The sequence below is a fragment of the Battus philenor genome, unplaced genomic scaffold (assembly GCF_028537555.1).
Source record: "Battus philenor isolate CCGP_79_NKW_IND1 unplaced genomic scaffold, ilBatPhil1.0.hap1 SCAF_6, whole genome shotgun sequence".
Classification (NCBI taxonomy): Eukaryota; Metazoa; Arthropoda; class Insecta; order Lepidoptera; family Papilionidae; genus Battus; species Battus philenor.
In genome coordinates this window covers 3426737-3439982 of record NW_027181726.1, presented here as the reverse complement: position 1 = coordinate 3439982, position 13246 = coordinate 3426737, and the positions used below count along the sequence as shown (strand labels likewise).

The 13246-nt window shown below is 34.8% G+C and overlaps 1 protein-coding gene across 6 annotated transcripts in view; it reads right to left on the bottom strand.

Moving 5' to 3' along the window:
• The window catches only part of Srrm234 (Serine-arginine repetitive matrix 2/3/4), a 30906-nt gene that overhangs the window by 7980 nt on the left and 9680 nt on the right, over positions 1–13246 (bottom strand). For 5 of the 6 annotated variants that reach the window (XM_068773827.1, XM_068773829.1, XM_068773833.1 and 2 more), the window contains exons 4-7: positions 1221–1436; positions 987–1046; positions 877–903; positions 761–793 (exon numbers count right to left, since the gene is read on the bottom strand). In XM_068773827.1, the coding sequence (XP_068629928.1) occupies positions 761–793; positions 877–903; positions 987–1046; positions 1221–1436 (336 nt within the window). The remainder of the gene's footprint in view (positions 1–760; positions 794–876; positions 904–986; positions 1047–1220; positions 1437–13246) is intronic. The other variant, XM_068773830.1, reaches the window with a different exon arrangement.

Here is a 13246-nt window from a genome sequence, read left to right as displayed (position 1 = left end):
AAATCATTAAGATTTTTGCTTTAATTACGAAAATATTTCTTTTCACTAATTGTTAGTTCAATATTAATAACACAGAAAATTTCCAGTATTAAAAAAATAAATCATGGACAAAAATGGTAAAAATATTTTAGTTTTTATTTAAAAAAATAAAAGGAGTTTACTATGATTTTAGTTATTTCCATAATACTTTTTTTCAGTTATATTTTCCTCTGGAACGACAACTTTTAACAATCAAATCTAAAAATCTTTATTTGTTTATTAATTGCTTGCTTTAATTCCCAAAATACTACCAAAATGCCATGATGCTAAATATATTTATTTCTTACTACTCTCCTAGTTGACATTGCCATTTACCTAGTAGAATTAGGCGATTTAATTTTAATAAAGGAAGTTAGTAATAAAATGAGTACATGATCAATTGATAAAACAGGTGTAAGTTGTACTTAAATAAATATTTATTAAACTGCTACTTACAACAGTACTGAAAGCAACTTCACCTACTATTTATTCGTTTAATAAATAACATTAACAAAATACTAATTAATTTAAAATTAAGATATAACGGGCATTCATCTTTAAACAAATACATTGACTAGCTGAAGTTTTAAAACATTTAAAGGCTTTATTTATGGTTTTAAGTAGACTAGACATCGAATATCTGTGAACTCCTTACATTATGCATGTTTTTATCTGCAAAATTAATTTATATTTTTTTAACGTTTATTTTAACATATGAACGGCAAAGTAAAGAGTTGCATACCTACGCAAATATTTCCATAAAATTTTTCTTTGACTGAAATATGGAATTCGAACATATTAATGATATTTCTGATATCAATCTATAAACTTATGGGTTTGTATAACAAATATACTTGCCTCTTTGTCAATTCAAGTGTCACCTGCCTGAATGTAAATTTGTTTAACAATAATTATAAAAAAATATACTCATATTACAATAAAATATAATAACAATGAACGATACCCACTTCTCTTTTTTATTTTTCTTTGACTTTTTCTTCTTGGATTTCTTAGACTCTGGCGATGCGCTGAAAATTAATTTTTAAACATTAAGGACTTTTTTAAATATTGAAAAGTTATGAAATTATTTTTAAATACTTTTGCTTTAATCAATCAATGTTTTAGTAATAGAAGAGAATTTTTAGACCAAAATTTTTGCATTTTACACAGAAAAGATTTTTTATTATTTCACATTTTTTTACCTTCTTTTCTTTTTCTTCTTAGTCAAATGCGTGTCCCGTTCTTCTCTTTCGTGGCTTGGCGTCCTCACAAGTGGGTAACGTCTAGCCTCCTCTCTAGCCCGTCGTTCTGGGTCCAGGCTTGTTCCCTCCACAAATCTCGGTGAGATACCAAACGCATCTCGTAGACGCGCATTTTTTTCTTGCTGAGCTTCTGCGACCGCGTGCGTTTCACGAACGCTATCAACAAAAGTAGAAAATTCAAAATGGCGCCGAACGTATTTTTGTTGAAAAATTATAGATCGAGTTGAAATTTAATTACACGTATTGGTTTTGCGATGTAATCTTTAAATTTATCTGTTAAATAATATCTGTCTCTATTTGTAATATTACATCCTACGATCTAGTCTGATTCTATGAATAATAAAAAAATAATTGTAATTATTTGGTGATCTCACAAAAAATATAATTACAAATGTCCTAGAACTCATATTTACCTGGTTAGCACAAAGTGCGCTAAAAATACGAAACAAAAGTTTAGAATAATGAAGTCAATATGGAGCCAATTTATACATCGCGTCGCTTCATTAACAATCAATGTTGGCTGAAATTGAGCGTGCAATCGTTTACGTTGAGCAGTATTATCGAACGTGTAACAAATCATTTCGAATTAGCAAGTTCCGATTACAATTGCAAGCGAACTATGTCGACGCTTTGGCCGATCGATTACGCTATTGCCCACCTTATGACGGAGCGCATGGATTTCCTCTCTTCCTCGTTGGACAGACAGACCTGCAAATTGTTGTTTACACTGTTGCGTTCTGCCGCGCAATTGCATCGGCAGCAGCACGAGCTCCTAAGTCCAGCGAGGAGAGTCCTGAGTGCAGGCTCTAACGAGTCGGCTATATGTGATGATCCTTGTTGTGCCATTGTGGATGGCACAACAACGGACTCTGGGTTTGGGTCGTGGGAGGACGCTCGCGGTCTTCTCTGTGGGCCCGCTAGCACGGCTTGGAAGGTACCTCGCCAGAGTCTTTCGAATACGAGCCTATTGTTTTGTTCCCGTCGCGTCGCCCTGCCCCTCTGCATCTTAGAATCTACTTAAAAGCTAATGGAAGACTTAGTTTCTTAAGACTAAATAAAACTAAGGCGGTTCTGGAAGACTGTTTCGAGATGGGGCAGAGCGGGGCTACATTCCGCAGCGGCCGGCTGCGGGCCGGCGGCGCTACTGAGGGCGGGAGGACAGGAAACACGCCGACGCGCGCAGCGTGCGCAAACATCTCATCTCCGTTTCACGGCGCCCTCCCTCCGCAAATTAATCTTTTGTTGCGTCGTAATGACGATCATTTCGCAGAGTTTTTTTTTTAATTATTCTCCCATTTGGTGTGTTTCGCCTGCGTTACATTTTACTAGCTATGTAATTTGATTTTCTTTGTTTATTTGTTTATATATTATATTGTTATTTTTCCTAGACAAATTGACTCAATAATTTATTTACGCAGAAAATTAGTCAATAAGCTCTAGTGGAACCCACATCTCTCAACACTCGCAGGCAGGCGCTTTGCCATTATAGTAATTAAAAAAGTAAAAGTTAAAACACGTTAATACGGCTAGCCCCTTTTTTTAAATATTTTCATAGCATTTTGTCTTACAGTGTATTTTATTATAGGGCAGTTGCCGCCGAAATTAATTCTATGTATATTTATACAGAAAAGAGCTGTGCGGGCTGCGATTTTAAAGAAATTGGAATTCTGACAGTTGCTTTTTAATACATATTTATTATCATATTATTTTCAATACAATTTGAATTTTGAACAGCCTCTGCCTAACGAATGGCACAAATATTAAAAAAATATAAAATATATGTGCCATTCGTTAATTTTAATAAACATGGTATTATAGAATAGTTACTTTAGTTAATAACCATAGTGTTGCATTAAATTTATAGTACCTATAAAGATATTGTATGTTTGAAATAAGTAACGAAATAATAATTGTACTGTAGTAATGAAAGTAACAAGGAAAACAAGTACTAATGTAATAAAATGGAATTTATGTTAAATGTATATGTAATGTAATAAAACAATGTAATATAATAATAATATGCATGAGTAATGAAAGTATATGTTTAGAGGGCAGAGGGGAGTGTTACCACTGGAGCACGTATCGTTCCTCGGTGATGACAAGATCACCTATGTTCAAGATTAGTTAATGGAGAAGACTTTCAATGTAAAAGAGAAGACTTTGGAGGAGGTGTGATCGCGGCGTTGTATTCACATTTATATATGAATTATTTACAATTTACACCATCCTAACACAACGGCAGCGACCACATCACTGATGGCATCTGAATTCAAATCAGCGTTCGCAAGACGCAAAAATAATTTTACACAAAAGTATTTTCAGCGTAATAACTTCAAAATGGAGGATATCGACGAGTCAGTCCAAGTCGAGATACTGTCGTCCGCGGAAGCTCCTCCGAGAGCCTTCAAGCTTCGCTACCTTAAAAGAGATCTACGCAGGGGCCATAAACCATAAACGGAGCCTTCGGAGTCGCGGAAGTTTAGGGTGGGGGCCCTAAACTCCCACTAGCTTCGGCGACTCTGAGGCGGACGATGGTTCGACGTGGTCTCGAACCATCGTGATAGCACCACGAGAGTTTCGGGGGTATGCGTATCCACGCATACCCTGGGACGGGCTATCGAAAAATAGCATAGCGCGAGGGAAGACCGCATGGCGATCCCTGACCGGGAGATACCGCGGTCCCCCGTTTAGCGCAGAGGGCGACCACCGGGGGGGGGGGGTTAGTAGGTAGGAATCCCACATACCCCTGTCCTCCCCCCAGAGGCAGGGCATCTTGAATACCGGAAGATTTCCCCCACCGAAACAAAAAAAAGAAAAAAAGATCTACACAGGGGCGCCCTCTGCATTCTGCCAGTTCTCAGTCCGACAAAAAATGGAGCGTGAAAGAACACTACAAATATAATAAAATTGAATGTATGTACACGATTATCGACGACCAATTAGATTTTAATGCATCGCAATAAAAACAACTGCGTTGCTTAGCCATAATGGGAAACGTGAATCGCTCCTGTCCGTGTGCAACGCGTTAACTTTTTTTATGAGACATTCGTTCATCACGATTCGGGTGCAATGTCGGTCAACGCATGTCCACACCGATTCGATATTACAACCGTCTATAGTATTATAATTATCTTAATGAAATTACGCCTGTCCTGATAGTATTGCGAGCGTGTACGCGGCTTAGGGGCTTCGAGGTTATTCGAGCAAATGATTTAAAATGCGTTCATTTATTTTTCATTATAAAAAGTGATTGGTGTAAAAATTTTAATTTGCAGCTTTATTTAACATATGAGCTGTACTTAGAGCATTTACACTTATAACCAATCATCCTATATACATTGAAAAAGCGAAATAGCTCATTTATCAGCAAGCTGTTTCCTATTTCTAATAAACTTGTATAAAGTTATCACTCTAATATAATACTAATTGTTTTTTTCTATTGTTGACAGACCAATAACTTCTGACAGTATAGTCTGCAGGGACAGATAGTTAATAATACTTAACTTTAATATGTAGTAATTCGAATTTGTGAAAGCTTTTTCCGAATATATTATCATTACATTATTTTTTATTTCTGAAACCATTAAATCATCGTAAGGTGTACCATATATTTATTCACAGAAAATAAGATATATATTCACACCTTTAAAACATTCATCCCTATAATCATTCACCTTTATATAGTACTTACATCACCCAATTTCAAACAACGATAACTTGCCAAAGCCATCTATTTCGTGCAGATCAAACTAATATTGATAGAGTATAGCAAGTGTTCAATCCACTCTTGGCGACATTACTTTGTCTCGTTGTGTCGAATAAAGCTTTGAAACACTTCGTATAAAATAAATTATCTTAATAATTTGTTAATTGAAAGAAACCTTGAAGTCACGGTACTAATCCAGTTAGAAGTAGATCCCGGATTGACACACTTAAATTCTCCAAGTTGTAACGTATGTGGCTGTCTTGTCCAATCTGTGTGATTGGTTGGATCGATATGTTGGTCGCTTTCGAAGCAATTTAAATCTTTATTGAAATAAATGACGAGTATATCATATAAGTTTACAGTTGCTCAACGAGCCATGAAGAAGGTTATCATAATCCAGATTTCTATACTAAACCAAATGAGGCCATAGCCCAGTGAAATGGCATGTTGGTGCTGTAGTGGGTAGACCATATAGAGTGTAGAAAAGAAGGCTGCTAGGACCTTAAGGTTCGGGAGTGGTGACTAGGGACCCGTAGACGAAACGATGGATGTTCATCCACCAACTTGACAGATGACCATTAAGGTCATCCCAAGATTAAACACAGGGAGTTTCCAACCGGTCTTATTGGAAATTTATGGGGTAAGTCATGACCAGCAGCGGACGTCTTCTGATTGATATGTAGATGATGATAAAATACCCTAAAAACGAGAGGCGTAAACTATTTATAAATGAATTGCATAAGTTTCGTTTTCATCCAAGGAAGAATTATTTATATAAGTCTACATTTAAAGTTTCGTCTACGCAGTCATTTGATTAGATGCTTTAACTAGATGGAGAAAACTTTTAGAAAACAACAAGTTCAGTTGATTAATTTCCTGACTCATTTCCACGAGACAAATGTGTGCGCAGTACTTCATTTCCTCTTCTTAACGAGCCAAGTCGCGAGCTGCAGTGGCTCAGTGGTAATTAAATTTAAAAAATTTTAGTAAAATGTTTTCCAGTCATATTTTGCATTTATATTTGGAAGGTTTTTTTGCAAGTGACCGTCAAAATTAATATCACAATGCAGAATACATTTTGTAACGTAAGTATTTTTTAGATATATTACGTAACGACCACAGGCGAGGTTTTGAAGGAAGTCTTCGTGTTAAGATATTGTAAAGAGGTCTAAGCTCCTTGAGTGCTCTGTCAAACCAGTTAAAAGTGTAAAAACATCTTTAATACGATACTGAAACCACTGTATCGCGTCAAAGGTAGGCGCGCGTCAACCGCTACCGCCAAATCACTCAACACGTGCTTCACCCCTCCACGGGGCATCTTCAGGAGTCATGTTACACCGAGTAGTGCCAAACACAAAGTCATCTGTTGGCAGTGGCGGTTGTGTGTTTCGCATTTTTTGCCGCATATGCATTTATCAGCGGCCTGGCGGGCGGTGCACTTTGTTGCACGACTAGCACTGCATGTGTGGAAGTGGCAAAATATTTGACTTTTTCTTACTTAAGATGGACTTCCACAAGGTAACGCCTGATTCCATAATTTATCGTCAATCCGTCATTAACGCATGCGGTCAACGCGCTAATGCTCGTTTTACTTTATCCCCCACCTCGCCACGCCTACATACAACGTAACGTTTATAGTGTCACTTTTATATCAAAAAGTAGGGTAGTCAACAGGCTGTATGTAACGCACGATTATAACAGATGTGTGTTTTTCCAAATCTAGCAAACACTGCATCTAGTATCATAACTGTTATGTATCACTTAAGACGAATCGTGTTATTTTACAGAAAATAAAGGGAAGGAAGAAGATTTTTACCGTTGACTAACTTTTTAAGTTCATTTTATGAATACAGGCAAAATATAAGAGTACTAACAACGGGAACTCTTATTCAGCTACATATTACAGTACAGCATAACCCTATTGAGCATAGATTTTTAATGAATAATATTTTGTGTTAACACTGAAGTTATAGAATAATTTTATCGAAAACGCGAATATCTTTGCCTAATTTTAGTACAAATGTTGTTAATAATCGTAAATCCTAAATTATGGTCTACAGTATAGACCCCATACTTTTGGGTAAATAAATGAGTAATTATAATATATATAGAAAGCGCCCCGAGCTATAAGAACGCCTCTTGTACCACTATATAAATAGTGTAAAATAATAAGTGACTATGAATGTTTACCTCTTTATCACTGTCTATTAATAACATATGATGACCCCGTTATTAGTACTTTAAAGTATGTTTGCGTTAAAACGCTGCTCTTCGTTAATAAAATGGCAGATATGTATACAAAATGTGTGCTTGATACCAAAAACAGACTATAATAAAAATCAATATCGATGATTACATCTTATACTTATCTATTATATTTCGCAAACATTTTTTAAGAGGATTTTTGCAAACGAAATTCGATCTTATTATGTATTACTTTTGGGCCAGGTACTTTGATTACCTGAACCAGGTACATTTTGATGGAATATAAATTTGTTTATAGCATTAATTCTTGCGGACAACTCTTGTGTACGATATGTCAATACACTTTCAGGTAATGTCTCAATTATCTTCTAATAAATTTAAAACTATTATAGTGTGAAGGATTTCTTAAGTGTTTATCGCTTGATTTGGGAAAAAAATTGCTTACGTAATGTAATAAGGATGATGTAAAAGTGACGACAATCAAATTCGTGTAAGAATTTCATGGGCTATTCGCGTTAAGATTCCTCGGAAGTTTGAAATGAAGGATGGATCAATCTGACTCTAGTTTCTAACAAATTGGGCTCTTTTGACATTCTCCCCATAACGTATATAATATATACATATATATATATATTTAAAGTAATATAAGCTTACTACCCTTACCTTTCAAAAAACAATGATTTCACTCTTTTGACCGGTAATATACTATTATAATTTTTTTTGAGAAATTACATATTTAACGTAAAATTAAATAAAGTGAAGGATAAAAATGCATCTAGAGTGGGAGTGGCTTTGACTAATTGCTAATCATTTATTTCATTCAATTTTAATAGACCCATGGCTTCGCAGTCGATTTATCGATAGCATCGTATACTTGCAAATTATATTTGCATACGCTCAAGGTTCATAACAAAGATTGCACGTAAAAACGTTTTTACCATTTGCCATGGTAACTTACCGACTTGCTATCAAAAGTGAAACTATAAGTATCGGTGTTTCAAAGGTTTATATTTTTTAATCAAATATTGGTGCCTGAAAAAGAATCTCACAACTTCAAAACTTCAAATCTGTTCTTGTTATTAATAATTGAATAACGCTAAACTACGTCACAATATTATACATTTTTTTATTATTATTACATTCTATGTCTAAAGAAAAAATGACCACTGTTTCTATAGTAATCCTAAGATATTTCCACGTATGTACTGACTCATTAAGATTTCTATGGAACCGTAAGGTTTATACTTCAAATTTGGCACCAATGTTTCTTTCGTAGAGTACAGGTCAGCTAAGAATTTATTTAACAAAATGCTACCCCCCGCAAAAGGGATTGACATGGCAATCATTTAGAAATTGCATATTTTCAAAGTACACGCTTAAAACTAGGTTATAACATTTTTTGGCATGATAAACATTGCCAACAAAGGTACTCCGAATCTCGGCGACGCAGGCGGGAAACATATTATAGTATGTATGTATACATACTATAATATATATATATATATAGTATATAAATTTACTAGACAGCGCGCACCAAGTAAAATAAAAGATAACTTGTTTTTATATATTGTTTTTGGGGATTACCCTAAATGTAGGTCAATGGTTGTGCCCTGCCCAAAGCAGGCGAGCCTTTTACGATCCTGATTAAATCAGACGCATTCAATTAATCGTATCGTTGCGTGTTTTTCACATAATTACTATTACTCTGGCGTGAGGTTAGGTTACGTAGAAAATATTTTGGCGCAAACCTTTAAATTGCGTCTTTTATCAGTATCTATACTTTATTTATATTAAAAATTAAGTTTTTTTTTTTATTTATTGCTTTGGGAATAGCCGATCACGTTTTAAAATATAAAAGTTGTCTGTAACATTACTGGGTTAATTTAATTGCCTCTATGCGAAAAAGACACGTTTTAACTTACCCCATAAATTTCGACAATTTGAAAGTGGTCTTAACTCAACGTCTTCGTTTCGGTTCGTGAGCTCCACCTTAGAACCTAAAGACCCTAACGGCTATCTGTTTTGCGTGGTATGTGGTCCGTCCACTGCCATTTCCAATTTCCTTTATCTACGGATCTTCCTTACTCCTGATAGGATCTCGTAGAATAAACTCCAGCATAGCCCTCTCTATAGCTCATTGAATGGCTGTGAGCTTATCAACCAGGCCAGAAGTGAGGGACCACGTTTCACTGTCGTACGTCACGTGTATTATACTAACAGATAATTGGATATATTGCATGAGCACTCTATATATTTTCCATACCGGCATAATACCCATACCCGCAATAAATTTTTCATCTCAGCCAAAGTACTGACAGAAAGTGTTTTTAGGAAATTCATTTACGTTGTGTATATTTTTTCACGTACCATGTACTAAAAGTTTCTTATAGATTAATAGAAACGAAGGCAGACGATTAATTTATAAATGGCGGGTTACATAAATTTTAAATCTTCTCAAGAAATAAAATAATAATTTTCGTCACTATGAAATATACGTCATTGGCGACGTAAGAGCGTGGGTGCGAAGTCGGGCTCTTATGCTACTTGCCTACAAGTTTATCGCCACTGGATAAAAATAAAATAAAAAGCTGTACACAAAAAAACAATTACACAACAGTAAATTACACAACAGAACGACACAGAATTACACAACACAAAAAACTATTACACAACAGTAAATTCCTACAGCAATATCTATACAAATAAATAAATTAGGGTAAGTTTATAATAATAAAGTTACCGTTATTAATAAATACATATGAATATATATTATATACGCTACATATATCAAAACAGTTTTTTGATATCAGTCTGTTCTGGCTATCCTCTGAAATGGCTGGACCTATTCTAATTGGACTTATACTGGTAAGTAGCTGATGAGATGAGGAGTCCTTTATGCTACTGTTATTTTAGAAATTCTTTTAATATTTTAATATAATGTCACCCACAAAATTAATTCGAAGCTGGCCAAGACAACTAATTTATAATAAAAAATATGGTCCGGAGCATATCTTTGTGATCCGTATAATTATGAAAAAAATATGCTAACTGGCCGAAAAGTCGATAAAAATATTAAAATAGATCTGAACACATTTCGTTTTTCAAACCGAATTTAACATATATAATCGCGTATGATATCATACATTATAACTTTTCTTATCACTAGTTTTTACTCGCATTAACTGGTCTCGACAAAACTTCAAAATATTGGATACAGACCGACATAGTACACATGGAAGAAGTAAAATGCTAATATTGAAAAATTGTTCGCGGGTGACATAAATATGTATATCGCCCATTCGTCCCGCGGGCCATATGTTGTATGCATCTAGTACAAGAGGTATATGACATCTATCTGGTACAAAACGATCCTGAAAAAACACACTCTTTTACATTTTACACGCCCGATATTATGTGGACTAATGATGACGTTTCAAAAACAAAAATAGTTATTCTAACATATTAAAATTAATTTTATTTCTAATTAATTTCTAATAATGTATACTCTATACATATTTTCAACAAGAAAAAGAAATTGTTTATGGTTAGTTAAAGTCGGTGCACTGTAATTAATAAAATAAATTGTAGCGTGTTTAATAGATCTAGTTTTATTGTTGGTTATGGTTAATACATATTGTAAAATTATTCCATAAAACTTTTGTAATATTTATTAGAAATGCAAAGAAATCATTTCGCAGTGTTGAAAACTATAGACAATGCATTTTTTGTACACAATTTTATTATAAAACTAATAATTAACTATTCCGTAATTAATTTCGTTTTTAAATGTATGGTGTTATAACACTCTGATTTGGCAAGTCGGAAATATTAATTCTTTATAAATACGAGGGCCAAACTGAAAGTTTTTAGAACTGGCAACTTAAAAGCATTATATTAAAAAAATAAGTTTAAATTTTGAAAATAGAACTCTTTACCAATAATATTGAGTATACATTTCATTCATTTGTCATTTGTTTTACGATTTGGCGGCAAATTGAAAATTGTCTGTGCACGTCAGAATGAATTTAAGCCGAGAAAATTTTCGTGCAATGATTTTTTATGACTTTCGATGTCATATAAGTCAACAAGAAAGTTATGATAGACTTCGATTGGCTTTTCACGATGAAGCCCCATCTCGTGCCACAGTTTACAACTGGTTTAATGAATTCAAACGTGGTCGAACTAATCTCACCGATGATTTGCGTGAGGGACGGCCTTCTACAGCGACGACTGAAGACAATATCAGTGTTGTGCGGCGTATGATAGAGACTGACAAAAGAGTGACCTATCAGCAGATTCGGACAAGTCTAGGCATAGGTATGAGTCAAGTGCACAAAATCCTCCATGAACATTTAGCGGTCAGGAAGCTTTGTGCCCGCTGGATACCGCATAATTTGACCGAGGCTCAAAAACTCCGCCGTGTTGATTGGTGCCGAGAAATGATCCAAAAATTTAACGGAGGTGACTCAAATGCTGTGTTCGACATACTAACGGGTGACGAAAGCTGGATTTACTGTTATGATCCGGAAACCAAAAGACAGTCTGCTCAGTGGGTGTTTCCTTCCGAAGAGTTGCCAACTAAAGTGAAGAGAGGTCGAAGTGTTGGAAAAAAGATGGTGGCCTCATTCTTCGGAAAGACAGGTCATTACGCGACAGTTGTCTTAGAGGATCAGAAAACGGTTAATGCTAATGGTACACTAACAACTGTTTGCCACTTGTCTTGGAAAAAGTTCGAGAGAAACGACCTCGCAGCAGGATCCTCCTTCATCACGACAATGCCTCGTCGCACATCGCCAGGCAAACGATCGACTATTTGGCGACCTCAGACGTGGAATTACTGGGTCACCCGCCGTATAGCCCCGACCTCGCACCCTGCGATTTTTATTTATTCCCGAAAATAAAAGAAAAACTTCGAGGAAAACATTTTATGGACGCCGAAGAAGCAGTGGCTGCGTTTCAAAACGCCGTCGAAGAGACCCCTAAGGCCGAGTGGGCAAGGTGCTTTTCTCAATGGTTCCGTCGAATGCAGCGATGTATTGTTGTAAATGGACGCTATTTTGAAAAGTTATAATAAAACTAATAACTTGCTAGAATGCTTAGTTTTTGATTTTCTAAGAACTTTCAGTTTGACCCTCGTAATGTATGGCAATGGTTTGGAAGAAATCGTTGCGATATACCCGCCCTTTGTACTTTTGCCTGTTTCTTTCGATTCATTTTTCAAGACAAGATGTATAATAGACAGTAAATAACTAAATGAACATATTTATTATTCACATGAAAAGCGACATAACTATAAAAGACGAATTAATTAAATCGTTGTTATTAATTACAACATTATTGACGACTGAAAAGAAAAAAAAAACACATTTTTTTAACCATTAACATATTTTACCTTTTATCTGTTTTCGAACGTATATTAAAAAAACTTTATAAATAAATACATAGTTTTACTGCAATGATATAGAATAATAAAATTATTTATACAGGTTGATTGGTTATAGGTGTAAAATCTTTTTGCTCATTTGTTATTCAAAATCTTTAAAGATAATACACCTATTTCCAACATTTTTTTTATATTAATGTTGTTCACATTGACAAACACTGACAAATTATTTTTCTATTTCAACGCGATAGGCTAATAACATTTGTCAGTACAAAGTATGCAGGCATAGAAAGTAAACTATAATAAATTTTAATATGCAGTTTGAATTTTCTATAGGCTGTATCATACATTGACAGCATATGAGCTATACATTCATCACTTTATAGTTTTTACAAACAATATTTTTACTAAAAAATCTGATTATTTCTATAGTAATATAATCCATAAGTTTATATCGACAATCTTCAGTTTTAAATCTTAGATTCTTTTAATAGTATTATAGATCTAATTGTGTTTAAGCCGCAGGTGTGAAATTATGCGGTGTAATACAGACCAGAAGCCGCAAGAAAATGGGGGCAAGCTTTTATTTACTTCTCGACATATTCAGAACAAAGGCGCTTGACACGGCGGCATGCGAGTAGTGCCGCCCTCAACTGTCCTCTTATCGCGGAA